Source organism: Magallana gigas, chromosome 3 (genome assembly GCF_963853765.1).
Source record: "Magallana gigas chromosome 3, xbMagGiga1.1, whole genome shotgun sequence".
In the NCBI taxonomy this organism is placed as follows: Eukaryota; Metazoa; Mollusca; class Bivalvia; order Ostreida; family Ostreidae; genus Magallana; species Magallana gigas.
Window position 1 is genome coordinate 3,960,174 of NC_088855.1, and position 27,698 is coordinate 3,987,871.

General features: G+C 34.3%; 3 protein-coding genes and 1 long non-coding RNA gene across 14 annotated transcripts; 2 read left to right on the forward strand and 2 right to left on the reverse strand.

Moving 5' to 3' along the window:
* Nucleotides 1-883: 883 nt before the first annotated feature.
* Nucleotides 884-14,011, reverse strand: LOC105347139 (TNF receptor-associated factor 4). 11 transcript variants are annotated; one of them, XM_020074872.3, is made up of 7 exons: nt 13,831-14,011; nt 7,911-7,962; nt 4,524-4,628; nt 3,073-3,237; nt 2,730-2,891; nt 2,321-2,476; nt 884-2,125 (listed from the first exon to the last, which is right to left on the reverse strand). In XM_020074872.3, the coding sequence occupies exons 1-7, from the start codon at nt 13,974-13,976 to the stop codon at nt 1,511-1,513; spliced, it is 1,401 nt and encodes a 466-aa protein (XP_019930431.3). In that variant the 5' UTR covers nt 13,977-14,011; the 3' UTR covers nt 884-1,510. The 11 variants fall into 11 exon arrangements, with proteins under 11 accessions (XP_019930431.3, XP_011454399.3, XP_034336812.1 ...); XM_011456097.4 differs by lacking the exon at nt 13,831-14,011 and adding an exon at nt 13,549-13,661; XM_034480921.2 differs by lacking the exon at nt 13,831-14,011 and adding an exon at nt 11,769-11,793.
* On the forward strand, nt 3,819-4,630 carry LOC136273550 (uncharacterized). Its single transcript, XR_010711710.1, has 2 exons — nt 3,819-4,160; nt 4,385-4,630. It is a non-coding gene; the product is annotated as an uncharacterized lncRNA (long non-coding RNA).
* A 3,224-nt stretch (nt 14,012-17,235) lies between the features above and the next one.
* LOC105347183 (uncharacterized) lies at nt 17,236-19,660 on the forward strand. The gene is made up of 5 exons (XM_011456146.4): nt 17,236-17,414; nt 18,139-18,235; nt 18,365-18,500; nt 18,906-19,161; nt 19,379-19,660. The coding sequence occupies exons 1-5, from the start codon at nt 17,311-17,313 to the stop codon at nt 19,530-19,532; spliced, it is 747 nt and encodes a 248-aa protein (XP_011454448.3). The 5' UTR covers nt 17,236-17,310; the 3' UTR covers nt 19,533-19,660.
* A 1,166-nt stretch (nt 19,661-20,826) lies between these two features.
* Nucleotides 20,827-27,033, reverse strand: LOC136273551 (uncharacterized). The gene is made up of 6 exons (XM_066078143.1): nt 26,940-27,033; nt 25,581-25,631; nt 24,812-24,961; nt 24,529-24,680; nt 23,530-23,677; nt 20,827-21,345 (listed from the first exon to the last, which is right to left on the reverse strand). The coding sequence occupies exons 1-6, from the start codon at nt 27,031-27,033 to the stop codon at nt 21,134-21,136; spliced, it is 807 nt and encodes a 268-aa protein (XP_065934215.1). The 3' UTR covers nt 20,827-21,133.
* Nucleotides 27,034-27,698: the final 665 nt, after the last annotated feature.

Here is a 27,698-nt window from a genome sequence, read left to right on the forward strand (position 1 = left end):
GGGATTGATACGTTTTTTGACGCTGGCGTTGGCAACATTCTGTCATGTTGTAAATTTTGAATTTACCGGGTGGCAGTAAATACAAAATTTACAACATGACAAATACGATATTAAATAATATGTTTGCCAATTAGAGAGCGCGTAACAACCCAAATAAAATTATATGATTATACAATACAATAATAAATATTTTCATATTTGCATACAAAATACATGTACACGCTGCTTGATTGGTGTTTGAACAGACCTTAATGAATTGTAAAATTATCTTAGGAAATACGGTAGTGTTTTGAATTATACTAAGAGGACGGGTATCAAATACATTTTCGCTTTGCCAATTTTCTACTACATGTAATCAGTAAATGCGACTGATCGTTTTCATGAAAAAAAATCAACGCAAAGATTCTGCTGTCTGTAGAAATATTTTCAATCGATATTTGATATTTCCAAACAGTTTTCTTTAAAAAAAAAGTTAGCTATTCCAGCAAATGTCGCAAATCCTAACCCCCCCCCCCCCCATGTACATTTGTTATCGAAAAAACGTAAATGTAACTGTTTATAAAAACGTGTACGTTTGTTTAATAATTTAACCATTTTAGTAATATCCATTTCTATGTACTTTCCATTCTAAACTACTACACAGTTGTAAATTGTTATACTTGGTACGAACCTCGTGTAAGTTGTCAGAACTTGTATTTTGTTTATGAAATAAATATGTTCAACCCCCCCCCCCCCTCCCCTCCAGTCTGTCATTGATTATAACTTGTTGATTTTTAATTGACAGATTTAAATTCCATTGTGAACACATAATGATTCACTACTGATTTACATATATCCATGCCACGACCTCCACAGTCATTGTTTTAATAATGAAAGACTTCAATAAGTTTTTTAATTATTTATTTTGGATTATCTAGTTTGTGGCCAATCATCCATCACTCACATTCAGTCACACATTGTCATAACGGTTCCTATCACACATAACGCTACTCATCTACACACAGTCATGTTGATGGGATGGCAAGACATGCCTGGTAGATTCAATCACACACAGCTTTCATAATTATATCTTCATTTACATACAAATAACGTCTGACTCATTCATTCACTAAATTATATTGTACAGATATCTCCATTCATACACATATAAAGTGCAGATGCCCTAATTCATACAAATATATTATACAGACATCCTTGCTCAATCATGATGAAAATATGATAAATGCAGAAATTAAATGCATTCAATTTCATCGAATGCACCAACTATCTTCATCATTGCTCTAAAATAAAAAGTTGATATACCCATTCCTGCTAAAGTTATATTTATACACACAGGCATACAGTTTCACAATTATAAATAAAGGGGAAGATTGAAAGAAAGAACTAGTAAGAGAAGACTGGGATAAAAATAGCACATTTTACAATCACAAAATAGTAATTGATGTATATCATAACAACAAATAAATATCATGACTGGTTTGTTTGATTGTTAACATGGTTAATGAGGTAGTCATGGAGATGTGCAGTTTCTGTAACTGTCTACTTTCACTTTGATGATGATGCTGTCATCTTTGATGTAGTCTCTTGTCTTCAGGATTTCGTGGGACACAAATTTAGGGTACCCGAATCCCAGTGCACCTGTGTCCTTGACCGGTTTCTGAAAATGTTTCCAGGTCGGATCTGGAACAAAGCTCTCGGTAATGTTAGCTCTCAGATCATAGTCAATATTCTGGTCATAAATCGAAAACGAAATCGGCAAAATGAACGGCCACTCCAGAATGTTGTCATACTCCCCGGGGAGAATCTTGATGTACACGGACAAGTATTTTCCCTCCCCTGCACCATTCCCATTCAGGAACACAGAGGCGGCCATTTTGTATCCATATCTGGCTGTGTAGAATGGCTCACTGACAAGTTCAACACTCTTGTAAGCAGACTCCAAAAACTTCTGCTTGTAGTTTGAGATTTTCCAGATGAATTCACCGTCAGTGATATGGGTGAGTGAGTATAAGGCATTACACAGCTGAGTGATTTGAGTTTGTTGAGTTTTTGAGAGGTCACACATGAGTTTAAGATGATGCTGTACATTCTCTGCTGTATGCTTTTCCATGCTGAATCTAGGACACTGAAAAAAGCATCAGAAAATTGTTTATCATACCCTATAAAGTTTTTTAAAGAAAATTTCAAACTACATATTTTCATATTCCAGGACATTAAGAAGAAAGCATAAAAAACAGGGAACAATATTTTATGAAGTTTTGTGAGAACGATTCCAGTAATATATACAGATTTTGATTTTTCAAATGGAGTTAACTCTCACCTTATGTTTACATCCTGCGTCTCTGAAGGAACAGGAAATGGTTGCTGAAGGACAAAGTTCTGTCACATGGAGGTCAAGATCCTCTCGGGGGATCTTTGTGGGGTCACATCTGTTGGGGCACACCACAGGGTACCTAGGGCACTGGTACTGGTGGGTCTATGTACACAGGGATAAATTTATTAATGCTTCAATTTTTTATATCAATATCAGTTATAAGTTTTTGGCAGCATGAGCCCTGAATATGTATTGTAGATCTTTAGAAAATACATATATATAAAATCAATCACACATAAAGTACAGTGTACCTATAATGATGTCTTCTCTGACTGAGATATAAAAACCATATCACTATCAACATCAATCCTGCTGCTTAACAACTTATCATCTACAGCTTTTGATTGGTCAGTACCTGTAGAGTCTCCTGGACAAACTCCCTGCTACAGAACTGGCAGAGCACCGTCCGTTTGTGGCACTCGTTCCTCATGTGGTTGGCCAGGAAGCGGCGCTCAAGCCGGGCACCACATTTATTCTCACACCACATGACCTCCGATATGCACTGACCAGAGTGTTGCTGTACCAAAGAATTGGAATTTAAGATTAACTCATCATAATCGTCCTTTCTAAAAGATTCCACAAAGTGCAACTTATGGATACATGTATTTTCATGGCATTAATTTAAAAATTCACAACTGTTTATGCGACAGCATATCCTAATATGTTGTTGCAATAAGACGGAGCAATCTTTTTTTTACCTTTTCATAGACGTCTCCTGGGAATTTTTTGGAACAAAATTCACACACCACCTGTCGCCTGCAACAGGTAAATTCCAGGTGGTCCTCCAAGTCTAGGCGGGGCAGCACTGCACCACATCTTAGAGGGCAAGGTAGGGCATCAAACGGACACTCATCTAGGTGTACCTGAATAAAAGGATGGAAGAGATATAAGAGTTATTCCCCTTAAAATGTGCTGTAAAACAACTTTTGGTAAAAGTTGGTTTTATAGTCATCACTTAAGATAAATGAGCTTCTGCATTTATATCACACATTTGCTGCAATATGCAGTGGATAAATCACCCATTATGTAGTAATTTTTTTTATATTACACTGCAAAGACATGATAAGGGATATTTAAGTAATAATTTATTGCACAAAAGGCCTATAAAAGAGGGATTTACACATACAAACAGCATTAAATCATGTAAATAAAACAATCTCTCATGATTTGTGGTGGTATATAGCTGATGTATTTTAGATATTTTTTCAAATTTATTATGCTTAAAATAAATTGAAATATGATATTTATCCTACAAGTTGTGTGTTTCCTATCCCCTTACCAAAGCTCAGTGATAGGGAACTCAAACTTGTTGGATAAATTTTTAAAATCATATACCAATTTATTTTAAGCATAATAAATTTGAAAACCATCTGAAATACATCAACCATTGATCAGCTTATGATTTTAATGCATTTTAAATTCTCAATGTTTTACAGAGATTGGTATCACTGGTGTAGGGTTTACCTATGCGTAGTGGGTGACATTTGGAAGTATCCGAGAGATATTGGATGATAATGGGGCTACGTACACACAACACTCAGAGATCAATACCTATACCACACAGATGTTACAGGATGTGCCGACAGACATCTACATTGAACTGCAGCTATTCAAACTCACACAAACAAATTCAACAGAATATGTATAAAATGGTAAAATTTGATACAAGGAAATGTAAAACAAATATTTCCTTTCATTATGACACCTTGGCAGATGGCAAGATGTTGACTGGCTTTATTTACATGTATATTGTGCTATTCAAGAGGTTTTTTCTGTTTTGTTCAACGTTTGTCAATATTTTACCAGTATCTCCATTTTTTGATAAAAACTGGATATAGATTTACATATAGCATCTCTATTGATACTTGAGATAGGTTTGCATAAACAGTCAGAAAATCTTAATTCTGAAAATTTCTTTATACATGCACGTCATAAGAAAATATATAGGGTATTATATGTGAACTGTTTCAATAATAAAGAGTGTACGCTGGATGGCTGTGTCATAGAGAGGCTGATATCATGCATACTACATGCTGGTTAAATCTATAAACTTATCTCATCCTCATTCATCATATATTTTAGAACATACTTATTACTTTGTACAGTGTTTTCTGGTTAACAATGAGAGGAAGTGACAGACACGACCTACCTGTAGAATCTGGAGCTTGCCCACCCAGCGGCAGCCATCTTTGACGTTCCGACATCTGACCAGGCTGTTCATGACTTCCGTCGTTAGCTCCTCATCTGGGTAAATCTGTCACAAGATCAAAGGACTATCATACTCTCATGTCCGGGAATGCTAGACACAGTTATACAGATACCAAATGTTGCCAATCTGAATTCGTATATTCTATTTCACATGCCAAATATGTTACCAAGAAAAATTCAAGTCAACAACTGTTGAATCCATTGAAATTCTCATCACCATAAATCTAATGTTTTACAATGCCCTCAGATACTTTTACACCGTAAAATAAGGCAAATCCAATTAAAAGATGAGTTTTGTCTTTATGATAGACCACTTGAGATTTAAAAAAAACTAAGTATCCTTGCTGATCACATATTTCACAGGACTCCCAATAAAAGGCTGATTAATTATTAAATGTAGCAGAAAGACGAGAATGGATGAGATCATTGCTGTATGCACACAATTAACATAGCCTCTAATCCTAAACATCTAATGAATTTTTAATGCTAATGACAAACAGATGATCTTGTGAGATTCATGTTGCCAGCATGCGTCAGATACAAACTAGTCTAACTCAAAGCAATCCATTGTTGTGAAGTTTCAATGTATGATATATTAATTCCTCCAAATTTGTTTGACAATTTGAGTTTTATTTAGGTATTTTTTCCCATCTTTTGACTTCAGTCTAATGTCAGAAGTGAGAAAATATCATATACAATGCAGGGTTCTTCACATCTTTTGTGTTGATAAAAAATAAAGTTTTAAATGGCAGTCCTCTTCCCTAGCAGTATCTTTTGTGAAGCCTGTATATTTTAAAGCGTCTTTACAATTCAAAGATATAAGATTTTATTCAAAAGTCTAAAATTACTGAAAATTAGAGCAGAATCCATTATCATGGACTTATTGAAAACAATTTACTAACACAAACATTTACAAACCAAGAACATGTCAACTTAGGAAAGCTGTAGAGATATTTAGCTTTATACCCATTATTTTCCTTACAAAGGATGATATTCAGTACACCATAAATTACATAAATTGATTTTCTTCCACATGGCTGCCTCTGACAAATTGCTGTCCATTATAACTCGATGGGCTGCACGTCTCGATGGAAGGAATACACATCTGTCACCCTTCAAACCTCATCCCTGAGGCTCAGATAACAACCCCCACCCCCACCCCACCCCACAACCCAATACCTGGTTGTCTGCTACAAACTTAGCTACAGAACTAAAATTCTACGGCTGCCCATCAAAGTTTTTCTGACCAGAGAGCTACAGTTTTGCTGCTATACTACACACTGTACCTACCTTCTGCATCCTGAAACAAGGTCTCCTGCTGTTTTCACTGATACAGACCAGTGAACCATAAAGTCCACTCTCTTGTAGAGTACAACACATTTCTGTTATTGAGAGCTTACATTGTTAGGAGGAGGAGGAAGCTATAGATCTAGATAACATTTCCTGGTTCTTTATAACATCAAGAAGAAATTCAACCCCTTTCTTTGCTGCCTGCATTCCATAAATTGTTGTGACAAAGTCTGTGTAATTTAATGCAACTTTTTGAATAATTTCCTATCAATAACAAGAAAGTTATCTCCTCCAAGCAATTATCCAGGAAAATATATGGCAAGACATGGACAAGGTGGTAGAGGATCTATAAGGCAACTGTACATGTATTCTTAAAGATCTGGTGTCTGAGAGAGTGATTGACTGTCACTCATCAGATAACTCAATCCTCCATTATAATAAACTCTTACACATTCTACATTATATTGTATTACAATTCCCTCTTTAATACTATTCCAATATCCATGTCTCCTTATAGTTCTCTTGTTTCAATTCTAAATAATGACCTGTCCAATACCTTCTCCATCATAAATACATAAAATCCTTCACAGACATTCATTTGCCTATAACATTCACAATGTCCTCACTAGGTTTTTTTTTTAACACAAAATACAGAGTATATGTATAGGATATATATGTTTACCTCCTGTCCCTAGCTGACATCCATCCAAGACATCAGAACACAGCCCAGGGTACCACCCTCCCCTCCTCTGTCCTCACAGGTTTATGGCCAGCATCAATGTCGACTTAGCTGTCCATGTTATACCCTCATCTACTGAGAGTCTATAATGTTTTATGGTGTGTGTGGGCCAGCTCTTTATCTGTGGGGTCACCCTTTTAACCTCTCCTTGTGACATAATCCCCCCATTCCGTCTCAGAATGATTTACTCTGCCTGTATCTTCACAAGCTTTCCACAATGATCATCTACTATCATCACTGACCATCTACCCCTAATTGCCGGGTCTTATCCATAGGTATATAAGTAAACCTTCAGGTATATTATACATGAATGAGTTAACTTTAAACTGTGCCTGTTGAAGCATTGAAAATGCTCTGTCAAACTGTGACTCAGACTTGGACTAGCTAGGGGATCCTTGATAATTTGGTAAATTGGACTAGTCAAAATTGCCAATGATTTCTCAATATACCGGTATACATTTTTATTAAGCTACTTTCTGATCAAACTATCATGAAATATATTTTGAAATCATAAGCAGAGTTAAGCAACAACAAACTTAAACCTGCAGCTATATAATTTTACACAAACAGCTGTTAATTACAGTGCCATCTCATCTATATCTATATAAAATATATATCATTTCTTACCTAAAATCAAAACCAAACTGCAATAGTTTCCTTACATGGGGCCTGACTGACACAGAAACTGATCAATGTGATTGACCCAGCCTGGTCAAGCTCCATCCAGTGAAAAGTTTAATGGTGGAGAAAATCAGGTAATGAACAGAAGCCTGCCCTGTGTAGCTAATAAGAATAATCAAACCCCAATCTAGATCCTTATCTCCATAATCAGCCACCACAAGCCACTTCAGGCCCGGGACAAAGTGCAGATCTCCAATCCCTGCAAACTCCCTGATGTTTGGTCCAGATTATACTGGAGAGACAGGCATGTATTGATCGAAGTTCTAACATTAAAAAAGATCCTGATAAAGAATATTAAAGTCGGCTGGGTTAAATGAGTTTCAACCCTGAAACCATAATTGCAGCTCATCATTGTGCACCAAGTGACCTCCGCATTTGAATGACAGCCTGCATGCAGCAGCCTTCTTTCACTGCTTAGTGCTTCCTTCCGATTGCTTCATTATGAAAGCTATCTGTCGTGGATCCCGCTGAAGCGAGCATGAAAGCCTTGGAGCTTCCAGGATGGCCATATGTCATGCTTTGACTTTACACAATGAGCTTCCACTTGATCTCAGTAGGAAATGGTGGAGAATAATACTCCCCGTTATAAATCTACCTGAATAAAGCCAAATATCTCACCTGTGCATAGTCCAAAGGTCTGTCATCTTCTGGGCATTTGGACACCCCACCACTGCAAAAACAAAATGCACATGGTTAGCACATCACGACAAAACAACAAATATTTAAAATGTGTAACGCAAGTCCATGAGCCCTCAACCATAGGAACTGATAGAAGGGTTTTTCCTCTTACCAAAATCCTATGACTGTGAAACAATATTTCACAAAGAAAATGTACACACTTTTAACAAAGGAACCAATTTAAAGAATGGAAAGCAGAAAACATTAAAGTCGAGAATCGTTCTAAACAAACTTTGGGATATCCTCATTTACAATACCTTCATCAACATAAAAGTGTTTGACCAATATCAAGTGTCCAAATACCCAGCACATTTAAAGATTTTCGGCGTAAACTGTGTTTTAAATTGTCCTCTCTTTATGCTGGTGATAACTGATTCATCAGACAAAGCGAGATTTAGGCTAAATATTGTAATCATATTGATCCAGAAAGCAATCATTAGATGTTCAGATAAATCTACCAATCGGACGTAGATGGAAGCATTTTTGAACCAGCCTTTCTCTGTGAATATCAATTGATTTTCCATTATTCATTTAAATAATGGTTATTGCTGATTATAATGGGGGCCAAAAATATCAGGATATTCCATTTAATGAAAAATGATAACTAAAGCTGAAAATAAAATACCATTGAATATATGAATGATACAAAATTAATGCAGTCATAATCGGGCATGAAAAAGTTTTGTTTGCACACAATATTCTGTGTCATCAAAAAAAGATAACAGCAAGTCAAAATCTTCTAAAGAAATAAATTTGTATTTCACAAAATTAACACAATGTCAACATTTAGGGACTGTTTACATTTTGAGATTCTGAAAAGAGTTTTGATTAATATAACTTAAGAATAACCAACAGCTAGGGAAGAATTATGGAATTTTAATAAAAATAAAAAAAACCCTTTCTGTATATCATACAATAATGCATCCCATTTAAGCTTTAAAAGGGAGCAAAATCAAATAACAACCCTCATTTTGGTCCACTCAAAGGAAAATTTGTCATTGTGGAGTGCACCTTTATTCAACACTTTGATGAAAAGATATATACCCAAAAGAAAATATCTGTTTTAAATCTTTTGAAAAAAAAAACATTGAAATTGTAGATTTGCAGATTTGTAAAGAAAAAACAAACACTATGCCTTTTAGAGTAAACAACAGGCCTTGATGTGCATACATTTGTACAACTAAAAACAAACAATTTAGGACAATGTTTCACAGCAACCTTTTCCTCAAATGAAAGCCTCCCTAAACACACACCTACCAGATCTCCGTGAAGTCAATATCAGATTAGAAATGTCCCAAGTCACAATGAAAATCAGATTTCCCAGAATTTAAGATCTCCACCTTGTCTACATGTAGTAGTCCTTATAAAATGGTTACGGCTTTTTCTGTGGAACCCACAATCCACCCAGGAACGGGAGCTCAGTGACTAGTATTCACGCACAGCGTGTATTGATCCTCCGTCGGAGATTTTTATCCAAGAGACATAAAATATTGATCACGCCAATCTTGTTTTTTATTCAAAGTTGCACAGATGCTTGTCATCATTTATTAGAAGCAATATTGCGTTCATATTTCACCTCAGCTGACAGCGAGTTATTAATATTCTGGTGTTAATTGATACATAATCGTGTTAATAGTAGACAGTGGACAGTGAAATGCAATTACACCTGGCCTCCAGCACGTCATAGAGTCCACCAACGTGGGCTTCCGTGTCTGAGGTGTGATCAGGTGTTAAAAACATCCCCACATACATAAAGTTACACAAAAATATCAAAAAATGAGACCATCTTACAGACATCAAATAAATTCACCTAGTAAGGCTAAAGTGCAGAAAGAGTTACTTATTCAATGAAATAAAGGTAAAAAGGTGAGAAAAATATTGTTTCAAGCATTCACAAACCTAATGGTTATTCAAATTATAAATCTTAAATAAAAGTTATAAAAATCTATTCAACTGAACAGATCTTACTGTTTTATATGCTGAAGAAGTTTCAGACTTGCTCTGTACAAATCATTCCTCTGAATCTCTTCCACACCCATCGTCCTATAAGGAGCAGGGACATATAAACCAAGACACCCCAAATTGTGAAGATTTTCCCCAAAATCTGACAGATGGGGATTAGCTTAAGGTGACAAAATTCTGCCCCTCTGATTGGTTAACTCCTCAGGCGGCACACGACCCAGCTGCCAGCATTTAAATCGTCATGCTTATTTTGAACTTTTGCCTCAATTGACCATAAAGGGCTTTTTGTTGGGATACCGTAATTTGTAAAGTATCGGCACGCTTCTGGGACCCGGTCAAACTTCCCCTCACAATGGGGACAAAAGCTTCCAAAAAAGGACAGGAATGCAGTTAGAAAATTATAAAATTTGGGAGGCAGATTGGGTCTTTTGGGCAATATTTTGTTTGATCTTTTTTGAGATTATTTACAAGTTTTACATAGAGGGCAGGTGCTAGGACCCGAGTCAATAACCCCCCTCACTGGTTTAACAAAGAACTGCTACCTGAACCTCTCAACCATCTGACTTTCTCTAAAATTCTGAAATGCATTTAATTGTCTTAACACCTGCAAAATGCTGAGGAGAATTAACTAAAGTATTTCACCTGCCTTTGTGTTACTGGTAGGTCACTCGATCTAGCCTTTAATTTATGGTTACATTATATAATATTATTCCTGGAAGTTAAAGAAACTTGAATGCATAGTTCTATATATATTGAATTGAGAGATATGCTGCTTTATGCCATCATTATAAAATTGTGTTTTAAGTCCACAGAAAGTACATCCAGTTTGATTTCCCTGTGGATACATATCCAGAATTCTGATCAGTGGGAATGAGAATTCCATCCCAGAATTCCAATCAGTGATTCGGAAGGAGAATTCCATTCCAAAATTCTGATCAGTCAGTCGGAATGAGAATTCCATCCCAGAGTTACGGTTAATCCTCACCTGCATTCAATGTTTCACCTCATTGATACCAAAGATAAAAAGATATGGTTCGGTCACGTTTACAGGAATCATTAATGTAATTACCGTGTAGGGTAATTAATATTTCCCTGTGATCTTGCTCCGAGTCCACACTCAAACCTGTCCAGTAGATGCTGGAATCAATGGGAGCTCATGGGAAATCTCAGCTTCATTCAATGCAAAAAATTATCGATTTTGAGGTAAAACACAAGCTGTGTGGCTTACGGATTCCATAAAGGGATTTACAGTCCCTAGTGAAACTTTATTGTGCTACTTAACACTCCAGTTTAAAGCTTTTCTGCTGGAATCAAGAGCCCAGGTCTAAGATAATGTTAGTTTTATCAGAACAGGAATAAATGGATCGAGGCCCCATAAATCAGCAGAAACAATGGAAGTACTTTTACCCACAACTTCTGCTCAATCTCCCACCCTGACAAATCTATGGTGGACCAGGCATTTGTATAAAAATATGTTTTATCATCAAAATATATACATGTAACATAAAATTTATGTTACATGTTAAAGAAAACAACAAATATACCTAAAATACATTAATTTCATGCTAAAGAGAGAGAGAGAGAGAGAGAGAGAGAGAGAGAGAGAGAGAGAGAGAGAGAGAGAGAGAGAGAGAGAGAATGATAGTAGCTGGCATATGTAGATACATATACATTGTTTATAAATGTATCTTTATCTGTAACATCACATCACAAAATGTGTAGGTGTGAACAGGTGAGAAAAACCAACTGACAGTCAGTTTTAGATGTCTTTGAAGTCTTGATACAATACATATTTGATCACATCATCAAAAGAAACAATAAAGTTTATATATATACCTGCTATTCCAGGTATTCAATCACTCTAATTAAATTACACATAAACTGCTTGTAAGTGATCATTGGGTGATTTGTAGATGTACATGTTTCTCTCTGTGGCTGAAGGACATTGCCCCCCTGGGGGGTTAATCTTGTACAGATAGAGGAGATAAGCTATCCAAGACATCTGCCCCTCATTCTATTTTCTCACTTAATTGATAACAGAAAAATGTGAGGACTACCATAGTGTGAAGTAATGGAACCAGCATGCCATTGATAGTGGTGCAATATATTGCAACCTGGGAGGAAGTGGGGGGGGGGGGGTGGCAAGGGGGGGGGGGGGTGAGGAGAGATCAAGAGAGAAATGCAACTCTATAGAAATTGTCTATATGAATACATGTATCTGTGTACATTAATTACTTAAATGCGATACAGACATGAAATAGAAGGCTTGTTAAAGATACTATCTACTCCATACCAAGCTTATCTAAACATAGGTGTGTTAGTAAAAGACTGCCATACATTATTATCTATATTCAGATGAAAACTATACTTAGAGGCCCATTAAATTGAATTATCCTATTTGATTGAAGTCTATGCTCTTTTGAAAAGAGTTGAGTCATTCAAAATGAAATGAATTTCTTAATTTGTGTCCTTGAGCTGATATCGTTTCTGAACCAAATTCTACCCCTTTAAGCTGACAGTTAAAAATTGTCATACGTGTGAATGAATGTGTTATAAACAACTATTTAAAGAGCCTTTCCATCAATACTAGTAGAGAACTTCCTGTGCATTAAATAAGAGATATTCAAGTGACAGTGGGACACAAAAGGGATGTTGGCTTATTGAGTCTAATGATACTCTTCACCCGATCACTACAGCCCAATATTAGGCCCCAAAATAAACAGGAAATGGTTGTGGATTTGCACAAGTCTCAATCAGCTCAGGGATCAAAACGTCTTGTCAAGCAGGCTCCATGCTAGATCATCTTTACAAGATAAATCGAAAAGAAATATTTGTTTACACTCGACAGAAAATACTTCTTAAGCAAATTAACCTTGGTATGGATGTCTCTTTTTAAACAAGAAATACTGTATCAGGAAAAAAAGGGTTTTTTTCTGATTAACACTGTTTCAATAAAAAAGAGTATTGGGTAAAAAAAAAGAAAACTTGTAGATCTTGAGAATGATTGGTATTGATTTAGCAGGTGCTGGCTTTATTACCAATAAATAGTGGTAGTAAAATGGATGGTTTGCTATGGGCAGTTCATTAAGTGGTCCACAATGAGCCATGAATCAATTATAACGATTTGTGTATCATATCCTCACACCTGCCCCGGTAATATTGAATTAATGACCAGCATTCATCTCACATGATTAAACAGTGATAAAAATCCCCAAACAATCAATATGGCATTGTTAATATTTCATTGTCATATTTTTCAATGTATTTGTAACTCAATAAATGACATAGAGCTTGATGGTCAATATAGGTCTATATTGTAATCCTGTATTCCCTACTTGTATTACATATGGCTGTGATCATATTTAGTTGCTTACCTTTAACAGTATTAAATTAAGTACATGTACATCACTAAACATTTTCAAATCAAATAAATTTCAACCAAATTATATATACATCTTAAATATTCATGTACATGTAACATGAGAAAAGTATCTGCCCTTTCAAATTCATAGATGATAATAAACTAAAATTAAGCTGCAGCAAATTACAAAACACATGTTTACAATTTCATTATCATATCTGAATACAGGAATGGATAAAAATAGTAAAATCTTACGAGCAATGCCTTCTTGAAGTTCTTCCTCTCATTTTCAAATGTTGCGATAAACTTTATCATAAAGATACTGTCCTTGCTATATATATTTGTCATTAGGTACCATGTCATCTCACCAAAATAGACCACTTTTATTTACATCTTCAGAAAAACATCGCATCACATTCTATTCTTAGGATGAAAATTTTTAAATAAAAAACAAGCGAAAAAAAAAAACACCTTGACATACTATCGTCGATAAAATTAACAGCTGATTTCATTTCTTAGGCTCACTCTCTAGTTTACCTGAAGTATTCTTGGAGGCAGACGTCACAGAATCGGTGTCCACATGATGAGATGATAACGGGGTCCCTCATCGGCAGCCGACACAGAGGACAGACACAGCGCTGGGGGTCCATTCCTGACAGGAACAAGCAGTCGTACCCAGGCATCCTCACCGTCCGCCGGATAAAGCGAAAGTACGCCTCGCTGACTGAGCGCGCGAGACAACGGGGGCGTTGTGTAAGATATGGACTGGCCTTAGAGGTACAGGGGAGAGTAGGAACTCTGAAAATATAAACGATTAAAGCTACTGACAAATATGAACGCAGATTCTGTGTTATTTTCCTTTGTCACAAATTTTACATGCGAATATTAATGACATGCCATGTATAAAACTTTGTATATGGCCAATAAACTCAAAGAATTGCATGTTCAGAATATAGACCTTGATCAACAATGCGGGTGTAGATTTCCTCGAAAGAAGGACAATTTACAAAAGGAATCCCGAAATGACTTTCAAAACACTAGCACAAGATTGTGTTTACTCAAATCCCCTCAAACTAAATTATATACATACTTGTTTAAATCGAAATAGTAAAAACACCCGCGGGTGTTGTGGTACAAATTAGCATGAAGCCATTGATCAATTGATTTCCACTGATTAAGTCACTGCTATCAAACACACACGTTCACACCATGTTTGCTATTTCAACCAAAAAGAACATTAGGTTCCCGCGGGTCAAAGGTATAAAGATTTCATCATCAGTCAAAGCTAATGCCGCCGCCATATATAATGGGAATAGCTCGGTTGATATAGAATTTTTTCATTATTGAGTCAATTCAATTTTTAAACTTAGAGAGTTCAATTTTATTTTTATGCCAATCTAATTAAAATTAGATGTTTGATCCGCTCGCTTACTCGCTCGCTTACTCGCGTTTGTGTAGCGAGTAAGCGAGCGGATCAAACATCTAATTTTAATTAGATTGTTTTTATGCTCACATGTACCTGAAAGCTTTACTGAACAAAATGTACGTAGATTAATATGATGTTAATATAACTATTATTATTCAAGATATTTAGTGAACATGCAGGAAAATGACGTTATATTTGGTTAAAATAATGCAGAAATCACATAATTTTTTTTTATCGTAACATTTAAGGATGTGTTGTGGAATCCCAATAGCATATTCACTTTATACAAACAACCGAACATGTGATTGCCAAGCTTGCAGATTTTGCGTGCTATGAAAAAAAAAATGCCGAACTTTTAAAATTAAAATTTTCGAACAGAGAAAAGTGGGGAATAAACATTTTACCATCACATTTAATCACCCGCAGCAGAAATATACAATCAAGAAAACTATTGTACCGTTGACTTGTTCTCACATCTAAACTTTAAAATTATGGAATAAAGACACATTGACTATTTTTGTGATGTAAATTATACACAATTCAAGATAATTGTTATATTATAAAAACATTATTTCTGCTGACACATGACTTACAACTCACTAATCCCAATGTTATAATTATTTTTAACTAATACAATATGTCTGAAACGAATGATTAATCATTTGACCAATCAAAGCCCCCCCCCCCCCCCCCCCCCCCTTGAAGCGCACGGACGGCGCGCGTCGGATATTGTCGACATCTTGTCAGCATCATATACGACGGTTTGTATTTTTTTTTCACATCATGGAGTCTTAAAGAAAAACAGCAATGAGTAAATAAGAGCTCTACCCGCCCCAAACATACCCATCAGTAAAAAAAACCCTTTCAACCCCAACTGATAGAGAAAAATTGCGAATCCCAACTGTAATGGAATCCCAATGGTGCCCAAATGAAAAGAATACGAACAAAAAGCGGATACACAATATTTTGATGTTTGATATCACCGGACAGGAATGTTTTTTTTTTTTATCCCAGCCGGAGATGTGTTCTCAGAGTGTACTCTAAACAAGTCTCTGGACATGTTGTAGGTATATCTTTTTAAACCCCATGGTTTGGACCATGAACTAGCAAGTCTGCTGGAGTTCTCTTTCTTTGACAATAACATAATTTCAAGTGAATTTTTTTTTTAATTGCAAATCCTCTTTTCTGACATGTGTCAAGCAATTATTTGAACCTGTTTTCAAAATATTGCTTATTAAAACAAAAACAAAAAAGAACAGAAAAAAAAACAAAAACAAAAAAAACACAACCAACAAAAAAAACAAAACAAACCAATTATAAAACAATATATAAATAGTGCCTGTTTGGGAGGGTACATGTAACTGTTGAAATTGGCACCCCGAGAAAACCATTGTCAACCGACACGAAGCGGAGGCTGACAATGGTTTTCGATGGATGTCAATTTCAACAGCTACCCTCCCTAACAGGCACTATATATTTTATTATACTGAATGTCCTTTTTTTTAACCAAAATTCTACTGTTTTTTTTATAGAAATAAAGTGAATTTAACGGCGAACCGTAAGCGCATAATTTACGCGCATGTAACAATTTGTTGCTAACGTAAAGGGTATTAGAACGGATTACCAACTGCGTCTAAACCAATCAGATTTCAGTATTTAACATGAAAGTATAATAATACTATATAGTACTCAAAAGATTTTTAAAAATCAAATATTAAAATTAAAAAACTTAATACATGTAACATTTACCTGTTTAGTATAAACTTTTATTAAAAATAACAACCTGACATTCCAAACAAATCATAAAAATAACACCCGACCTATTTCAGTAATGCATACACATATATTTACATCCACCAAGCATAATTTCCTCTATTTCTTACGGAAACTTATAGTTAAATAATAGCTCTATAGAAACAGCCAGACTGAAATCTACACGCCCTATTTATCGATTGGTCGAAATCTTTACAGCGGCTGAAAGTGACAGGACTGAAATTGACACGCCCTGTTTATCGATTGGTCTGAACCAACAGCGACCTTAGTAAAATCCCGGACTGCACGAAATAATCATGACGATATCGATGCCAGACTCAAAGTCTCACAGGAGACAATTTGGCTGTTTCTTTTAGCTAACGTACTTTTGTACATTAACAGTAATTTAGTGAATTTAACTAACTTTTCATATTCAGTTTATTAATTAGCTAAAGAAAAGATGTAAATATAAACAATAAAATCTCTCTTTGATGATTCATGCGGGTTATGAAGGTAGCAATCATTGCAGGAACAATTTACATAACCCGCTAACGCGTAAAATATTTCTAAAATTTATTTGAGATTCGTCTGCACGGTAATAATGTTATCTTGTTTCAAATACAGTGTCATTGATAAAATCAAGCAACGCCATGGAAGAGTTCCAATGCACACTCATTATTTATAGGACAAAATGTGACAAAAAATGTATGAGTTTACTCTTAACGTCTATTCCTTTTGTGACGTCAGCAAACCCGTTACGTCACAATCGCCAAAACGTCATAGAGGCCATGTTGTGTTCATCAAGCCGTTTTCGTCGTTTGGGTCTCTGATATTGGATCATGGCGCTCTTTGTCTTCAGCTGGACGAAGAGAGAGTACATTATGACTCTTCTGTCATTGATATTGCTGGCCATCACTGTCAGTCATCGGGAGTTCTTCCTTTGGTAAGTCAGAGAACAAGTCAAAAACACTGGCGGTGTTCAATAAATACACCAAGACGTCGACACAATAGGCAGTATTCAGTCTGTAAAACAGTAGCAAGGGGGAAAAATAGGCCTTGAGATTTACAACGAATAAATCAAATAATGAATCAGGATACCATTTAATTTGATATGTATTTAAATTCAACATCAGTTGTGGCCAAAAGTGACACAAATGCGACTCTATATTATTTAGAAATTACAATTCCTTATATAAGAATATTAATGATGTTAACAATATTTTTCATGGACCATGATAAGGGCCAAGCTCGTGCAGCATTTGCATTATATTATTTATATGTTCTATGTTTGTGCGTTATCACATTGTGATTAATTATAAAAATTATTTCTAGGGAAAAGGGTTCGTTGTCTGCCAGTTTTAACAGAAAACATATTCAGAAATGTGAATATCTTTGATGACATTAACAATGATTTGTTATAGTTTTCATACATCTCATTTTCAATGCGGTATATAGGTTTCCGTGTTTATTGAAAATATTTTTGAAAATCGTGAAATATAGTAAATTTTATATAACCTCACAAACAAATCAATTATATCCAATAATTTATTGTCCATAAAAATTTAACAGAATAATATTCGGTATTTTTTTTTAAACAATTTAATAATTAAAGTTTATCTTTGACAAGTAATGCAGTTGTCCATCAGTTTTGTTTTATACTTCACCAGTAGGGAGACGTCCCTGAATAGAGTGGAGAAGTTTGGGGTGTGGCTCGGAGTGATGGATAAACCGGAACCATGTCCGGGAACAGAGGATTTCCACAGTGTGAGTACAACGGACATCACACGATCTGAGTTCTTGTCGCCTTGGTCTACCTTTCCCGTTACATGTATTCAGTACTACGAAAATTTGTCGGTCTTTCTATAAGTTGTCTCTCTTTGATGTAAACTGCAGTTGGCATTGGAGCTGGGAGCATCAACACTTGGTGTGATAGGAGCCACCTACGTGGTACCCTGGCTGTGGAAGCGGGTCAAATCATTGATTGGTCAAGGAGTAAAACGAGTGAAGGATGGGCTCCAATGTGTAAAAGGTATAACCACATTAAAAATAATTAGACATGCAAAGACTCACAAAAGATAGAAGTGCCGATTTGATTTTAATATCTCTGAATCACTGATATCACAAATCGTTTAATGTTGATGATAATTGAGTCTGTTTTATCCGAACTTTATCGCTGATATCTTAATATGTTTTTCATTACTATATCATTGATGCAATACTCGTATCTTAAAAGGGTATTGGTCACCAACTGAGTCAACATCTATTTTAAATATTTATATCTATTTTTAATGTTTACAAAGCTTCAGAAAGACATTTCTAACAGTCAGCCAAAAGGAGAAGGGAGGATAAGATAGCGCAAATGCCCAGTTGGTTTAGTCGTAAAATACAATTTCAAATAATTTTTGTTCCCTATTGGATATGTTACGTATTTTAGATTGCTGGTACCATGCATGGCATATTCCCGGAGACACCGCTGATGATGAAAGTGATGATGAATATTACAGCCCTGCCTCTGACATAGTCCGCGCTTCGGATAGGGATCCTACTGAGGATAGAGATCCTCCGGGAGATAGAAGTCCTACTCCTGTTATTGGCTCTACATCTAGCATCGATTTCCCCTCTCACGCCGATATTGCAGAATGTGGTTTCGAATCCACCAAAAATGGTTCTTCTAAGTCTCAATATCAGATGTAAGTACTACATGTTTGCTAGGTGAGTGTGGACAATATGTCCATATGATTGTTGCTTTTTCTGCCAAATGTTACAATGCAATCGAAAATCACATTTGATAGTTTTTAAAGTGACACTTATCCAATAACCACTTGCACACTTAAACATAGTTCAGTGATATGTTAAATGGAGAGACAACACATGAATTTAATACTGTATGTTTTAAAATTTGAATAGTCTCCACAAAGTCTACGAGAGGAAGCGGGTTATTCTGTTTGTGAAACAGAACGAGGACTATACCCAGATCTTTGCCTACAGCCCCGTCACCAAGAAATCCGTGCTCAAATCTTACTTCCCAAGCAAGCCTCGATTTGGGGTACCGGGGTGGTGAAGTAAAATCTCAAAATTCCGAAACTAGAGAATTTTCTATATTTTTTTCCGGTAATTGTCGAATATTAACCTTTAAGAAACAATGTCTGGAGTTTGCGAGTCGTTTCTGTACATTACATTACATTACATTACATGTAATAGTATTACCTTAATTTGGCTTCAGGTTGAAACAAAATTCCTGAGGCATGGCGGGGAAGGGGCATGGTCACGGTTTGAAATGGAATTAGTTTCCTACTATAATTGTGTGGTATTTTTAATGGTCAGTCAAAATTTGAATGTCAGTTGTCGAGTTACATGAAAGATACAGCGCTTGCAGTCCATCGCTATATGTAAACAAGGCTCGTGTCATGTTTTTGTTTCAATATACTTGTTAAAGTTCTGTTTCAAGCTTATTTTATCCTTTCTAGTTTGTTATTAACAACTAGTGTTTGTCAATTTAATATATGTAAGATGTTTTTATGCTTTGGAATATTATTTTTATCGGAAATTTTGTAGATTTTATGTATTTTTTTTTCAGTTTTCAATGCCTTCATTGTACTTTATGTATGGCCTTCCGGTCAAGTGTCAAATTAAGATATTTATTTATCGAGAAACATTTATTTACTATATCAAGTTACCCCTTTAATAACTTAACCAGGTTGGTTATTGTTTTTCAAAGTTTTATTCTGTATGTAGAAGACCACCATGCCTCTTTAAATGCAATTTTTTTTTCACTGTAAACGAATATAAATGTATATGCAAGAATAATAATTACATGTTACAAAAATTTGTAAATCTACAATGTACGTTGTATCATGCTGTGTATTATATCATGTTAATGAGAAGCACCATACATAAACTTTATAATTCACCATATGCATTGTTTTTGTCATAATTGAACCAAACCTCGTTTACTGTGTGATATATATGAATTCGATACAACATTCAATCAAAAAATATAAGGAGAGATCGACAAATTTTATATATAACACTGTATGCATATTATTCTAATTACTTAAACATCATAAAAAAATTATTTTTATTTCATAGTTCCAAATCATAAACTATATTAAATAAATAATCATCATTTACATGCATATTAAACAATAAAAATGACACAATCTTCAAAAGAATGACCAAAAACAATTTGCTTTTCGAGACATCATAATCAAAGCAACTTAAAATTTAAAATTAATTTGAAATCAAAAAGAGCAATATATACATTACATAAAAATTCACTCACAAACTTTGGACGAAGTATCATGTATCAAACTTATGTATATATATACACACTTATATCTTACATATTTTTTGTAAAAAAAATAAATCATCCTATAGGTAAAAATTTTTAGGGGAAATTTAAAGCATAACACTTTCGATAATTGATTCAAAACTTTTTTCTAATTACAATGATTCGAAATAATAACAGGATTGCATACTCAACACATAACCTACGCATGTTCTTTTTTGCCATTTTAACTGGGCGCGTACAACCAGACGCTCTATCAGAGCAAAGCTGCGTTGCGTATACAACGCGTCAGGTCGAAGTGGACGTTTATATAAAAGCATCGTAGAAACACATATATCGTATATCCAACCGTCCTCTGGAGACCGGTTATAAAATTAGTGAATATCAAACAAGTTCAACATGATAGCATTTGAAAAACACAACTGTAACGTCACTAAAAACACTATCACAGCTGGAGTAGGTGTAGTTGATTGGACTCCGGAGATGATATCATCCAGTTGATTGGAATCTGTAGTACTAGCACTAGTTCTAGTTCTCACGTCAGGGCTAACTGTGATGTCCTCCGTATCAATACACAAAGGTAATCCTGTCAATACAAAACATAGTTCTGTGAATCTTCTGTACAAGAATATTTTACTTAGATATTTAGACCTTTACTAAATATTGGCAACTGACCTTTAAGTTACACCGAAGGCAACAAATTTTTTAATGTTTTACCTTTCGAATATACGATAGACCGTTTTAGTATACATTGCAATTACGTGATATCTCCCATTTGAATAGGTGATGTCACTTATCCAATAAGTGATATCATCTATTCGGCTTTTATCACTTATTCAGCTTTTTCACATAAGTGGTTCATTTATTCGAATAGGTGTTACTACCTTTTTAAAGCGCTAAGTCGTTAGACTTCTACTTCCGGTGCATCGAATAACCGCCCCCTATGAGCAGAAGTATACATCATTTAAACTGGTTAGGGAACCAGTTTCAGAGGTTTATGCATATAACTGCACGGTTTACTGTGAATCATACGGGTTATTGTAAATTTAATGTACGGGGCTTACATGCATCATTGCAGGGGGTGTCATGCAGTGATGAGGAAATACAGTTAGTGCCAATACAGAAGCTTAAATGTTATATACATACACTGTTTATCCTTAATATACATTTAGAAGCTGGGTTAGCGCTTTTCAGTACTATGAGTACTTTGATTAGTTTAAATTGGTGATATAGTGATTTTAAATAAATATGTCATACCGGTACACTTTATTAATTAGGTGGTATATTCTATTTTTTTTTGAATTCTAAAAAACTGTATTATCACTTATTCTAATAAGTGTAATTAGCAATTCAAACTAAATTGGTGTTACAAACTGTTGTAAATTCTATGAGGGGATGAGTTTTTCGATTTATTATATCTTGAAATACATCAGTAGATAAATGTAAAAGAATGTTGACTCCTGTTACTTTTGTATGAGTTAAATAAAGAAAAACTCCGTTTTCCCGGTTAAGCATACACATATATCAATGGTGAAATATTATTACTTATTAGGTTAGTTACTGACTCACTACGGAAATATATTGGGTTGATCAATCTCATAGACGGCGAGGCGAAGCCGAGCCGTCTATAAGATTGATCAACCCAATATATTTCCGTAGTGAGTCAGTAACTAACCTAATAAGTGTTTTGTTTTCCCGAGGACTATCAAGCGACATATTCATTCACAAATAGCGGTGATCTACGCAAAGCCATGTACAAGATGCCTTACATCTCGTCCAGTTAAACTCATTTAAACTCTTAAAAAATATCAATACCACCTTTCAAATACACTTAAAAAATCTTCGCTTCACTCATATTACTTACAATGTTTTGTTGCTATTCAATTTTAAACCTCTGCAGAGATTTGAGCAAATTTCGGCGCTGCCATTTTGCTCTGCTCCAGACATAACAATGTGACGTCAATATTCAAAGGGCAACTACTCTAATTTTAAAATAATTCCAAAGGGCAACTACTCTAAATATTTTAAGGACTTACTGAACACGATTTCTGTGTTAAATAATATGATATATCGAGATGAGTAGGTGAGGCGGCGGCCAATGACGGCCATATTGCCTAATATAAATCCTCAAAGAACCTACATAGAGATATATGAGGCAATCACGTGCCATGTTTAATCCAATGAAAGTGTGACATTTCAGTCCGAGGGAAAACAATTAATTTTATATGACTATAGAAATGAAGAAGTTCAGAGACGTTTCATTAAAATCAATGATCGTATCCCATTTTGTATCAATATAAGTGTGATAATCAATAACATCACTTGAAAATCTACTGAAAAGCCAAAAAAATAAAATAAAATAAAATTGATTTATATGTAGAATTAAAACCATTTGCTTTGCGATCTTCGTATTTTTCTAAGCTAATTGTTTTAAAAGAGGAATCATTAATTTTTAACAACTTGTGATATCACTTAGTCTAATCAAATAAGTAATATGATTTATTAAGTTGGGTGAAACCACGCATTCTTTTCAATTCAATTCAATTCTTTATTCGCTCAAGACCAGTTCACTGGTATCTGAGGTTCAAAATCAGTATATACAAATGTACACGAATACAGTCAAGGATCACATGTACAGTATAAATAATAATGACAAAAAAAGGTTAAAATCACAATACAATAGGTTGTTAAAGTTGGTTACTGGAAGAACAGACTTTGAAATTTTTTTCGAATGAGTGATATTATTTTTTAAATTTAACTTTTCACCCACCCTGTCTATCCTGTGACGTCTCGGTCTCCTTACACAGGTAAACGTACTTCCCTGTCCTGCTGTATGTCACACAGTCACTCTTTGTTAAATCACAGTTAATCATCCCTATTGCTGAAAAAGCTGATATTTTATCACACCGTCTCGTCACCTGAAATATTATACAATTATTTAATGCTTGAGCAGTCAATAGACCAGAATATTTTTCCCTTGGTGCAGGGAACAGCTCAGTATGATCTATTGCCCTCGGCCGTTGGCCGAGGGCAATAGATCATACTGAGCTGTTCCCTGCACCAAGGGAAAAAATTCAGGTCTATTGACTGTTCAAGCATTAAATAATTGTTTTATTACCTAATTCCCCTTTTTTAGTTTTCGGGGTTTACAATTTGCATATTACAGATGGTTTTCGTGCCATTATGCAATATACTAAGATTTTTTTTCCATCTTTTACATGCACAAAACCTGTTGCATGCATTACAACATCTAAATTTAATATTAGTTTACACAAAGAAGGGAGAGTCTTCAACCCATTAGATTTTAAATAGTCTTTTACCTTATATGAGGCTTTAAAACTGTTGATTATTTGATTCTCCATTTTGATAACATTGAATTTGGTTTAACCAAGTACTAAAAACAGCGTCTATGTAAAGGAATGTACATTCCCCGAGAACTATCGAAAGGATGTAACATTAACATACCCGCGTTCTGAAATACGTTGCCGGTCCAACAGATCGCAGTCTATTGACCGGCGGTCCAATAGATCGCAGTCTATTGACCGGCAGTTCAAAATAGACGCAAATATTTAATTTGTAATAAAACAACAAAATCCTTTTGATTAGGTAATAAAAGAATATATGCGTACGTAAAAAACATGGATATTTACTTTAAACCTATTTGACCTAGATTCTAAAAACACAACGCTCTTGTACATCGTATTTATAATCTTGAAATAAAAATTTGAAGAAGGATGAAAAAGGTTTTAAAAAAACTTATGATTAATACATTTTCCAGTTTTTCCTCACAGAACTTGCCCTGGTAGTTGGGAGGACATTCACATGTGATGTGTGGAGCCACTTCATCTCCATTACATGTAAGCTTACCTCCGTTGATACAGGGGCCGTTGTTATTCAAGCTGTATTTTTTGCAATCTGGACCTTTTAAAGAGGACAATGGATGAAACCCATGGCTTGGTTTTAACATTTCTGTTCTAATCTTTGTTTTTCAAAGGTAAATTAAATGTTATATGAATAATAATTATAAGTCACCGAAACGACATCTAACGTACACTTTAATTTCGTGACAACATCTGACTCCTCACCATGTGGACAAGACGAGTACTTGTGATACAAGGTTGCCTCATACACGTTGTGGAAAGAACAGACACACTCTGGTTTTACGTACACATTTGAAGTTCCACATCTCAGCATCTCTTGTCCTAAAACAAAGTAGAACTTACCAAATGTTTTCCGCAATTAAGGTAACTTAAGGGTCCTTTGTGTCCGGTTTTTTCAAATGGCGTGATAAATTTCCGATTATAGTTTTGCTTAAATCAACGATCATTTAATTAAGACGACAATTAAGTAATTGATTTAAAGTAGTGTATAGTTATGGTTCAGTGACTTCAGTACTCATCTATAGCTCATATTTTTCAAAAGAAGAGGATTGGTCCACCTTAATTCCACTCATGACATTTGGCAACATTTTTGCAACAAATCAGTAGTCATATCAATGTATAACCGACGTTCGCCATGAACATAGATTACACATTTATTTTCGAAAGATGTACTGTGATATCTCAGGATTGTGAATGCATTATATTAAGAAGGACCAACAATGATTACATAATTATACCAGTACTTATAAATTATTTATCAGGTAAGTAACAGGATTTTAATACATTATACTCTGTGTCACCATTCTAACCACACCGACTAATAATAGATATTTCGTTATTTAATCAATATAGTTAAATATTGTATGAATCAGTGTAATAAACAAACATGTTTCTGTAATTTACAAGATACATAAAAAGAGTGACTAATAAATACCCTTACTTTGTGTTTGACATTGAATCTTATCTTGATGCATCAAAAAGGAAGGATGTTCTAAAAAAAAGGTTCAAATAAGAAATACTTGTAACAAAATATTGTCATTACGATACAATGTATCGTATACAGACAACAAAAACGTAATTGATTGCTGACAACCTAATTCTAATTGAAGGCGTTCTATGTCAAATGATCATCTATTCTAAACTACATGTTCAAAGAATTATATTTGATAAGACCAATTGTTTTCCACCCATTTTACTTTTTTATATATCATCATATCAAATCATATCTTCTTTAAACAAAAAAGTTATATCACAATGATCTTGTAATCAGTCACCACCGTCCAATAATCAATGTTTATCTATGACGCCACTAAAGTTTGGCAAATTTCCGCATTATTGCAAACAAACCAGATATTGCCTTTTTCCCTTAAAAAATAACCTTTAAAGGTATAAAGCGCATGACTAATCAAACGGTACTATTTTCACATATGATTTGGTTAGTTGAAACAATAAAATACTTTATTTGGTGATTCATGCAAGATATGAAGGTAGTGAGATTGCAGAAAAAATTACAAAACCCGCGTTAGCAATAACTAAAAAAAAGCATTTAAATATTCATATTTAGTTTTTTCTTTTTTTAAATAATGATTTGGTCGTAAAAAGTTCGTAAAAGTAATTTATTGTTAATGTACATCAGAACATGAGATAAAAGATATCATTACACCTTAAAATGATTATTCTATAAAACGCAGCATCTGATTCGTCTAGAAAGTCACGTTATAGGGCAAACAAAGTCGTGTCTCCCAAGGATTAAATATCATATTCCATCTCTTCGGAAATCTCAATTTTTTTCATTCAAAAGGATTTAAAAAGCCGATATGAGCAAAGAATATACACAAAAATGATTAAATCAGAAATATATTTAATCATTTTAACATATTCAAAAACCAAATTAACTATTTGTGATTCTCTTGATGAAAGAAATGAAAAAAAATAACATAACAAATCAAATAATCACGACGCTATTGCTTTCGAATAGTTTTAAATAACTATTAGGATTTGACGTATTTTGTGTAGTCATATATTGTGTGACATATTAAATTTTAATTGCATGAATGTTAAGAAATATGAAGATTTATACCGGCAGAAAAATCAAATATAATTTTTCCAGGGGGAATTAATCTTCATATTTCCTTCACCATCATGCGATGAATGTATAATGTAGCCAAATCGTATTCTATAAGGTTTGAGTCTGACATCATCGTGATTATTTCGTAACGTCGAATTTTCGAATTCTTTTAGTAGAAGAAAAAAATCTTGTTTTGTTTATAAAACAGCTCATTAAGACCAATACACTTACTGAATGGCACATCTATGGACATTTTGTCTTGAATAATCACACATCGGTTGTATCCTTCTAAATGAATTAACAAAAAAATATATAATACAATCATTCAAATTTGAAATACAAAAATGACATCTTGTTGCAACATTTTTAAATTTTATTTAGGAAACATTATCTATGTTGAGTTCTTCTCACCTCACAAATTTGTGGAAAAATTGTTCTACAAACCTTTCTTATATAAGAAATGACGTGATATCTAACAATTCACTATTTTTTAATGGTGATGTTTCTTTTATATAGGTCAAATAAAAAGCTTAGCTTGATCCCGGAGAAAAAAAACCAAGGTTATTTTGTTAAAGATATGAAAAATTCATAAAATCATTTGACCCATACCTTCGATATTGTTGTTTCCCCGATTTTCGATTTCGGTCATGCTTATGTCAGAACATACCATTATACATGTAGTTTATTTCACATTAAAAGCAATACCTATTGACAATTGTGAGACATCATGAGTTATATATATATATATATATATATATATATATATATATATATATATATATATATATATATATATATATATATATATATATATATATATATATATATATATATATATTGTATCAAAAGAAAAAAAGGAAAAAGAAAATGCACAGTTCCAAAGTTTCTATTCGCTAGCGTTATCTGGATTTAAACCATCCTTCTTGATTGTTTATACTGTGTGACATCACCTTTCACTCTTTTTGGATTATATATATATATATATATATA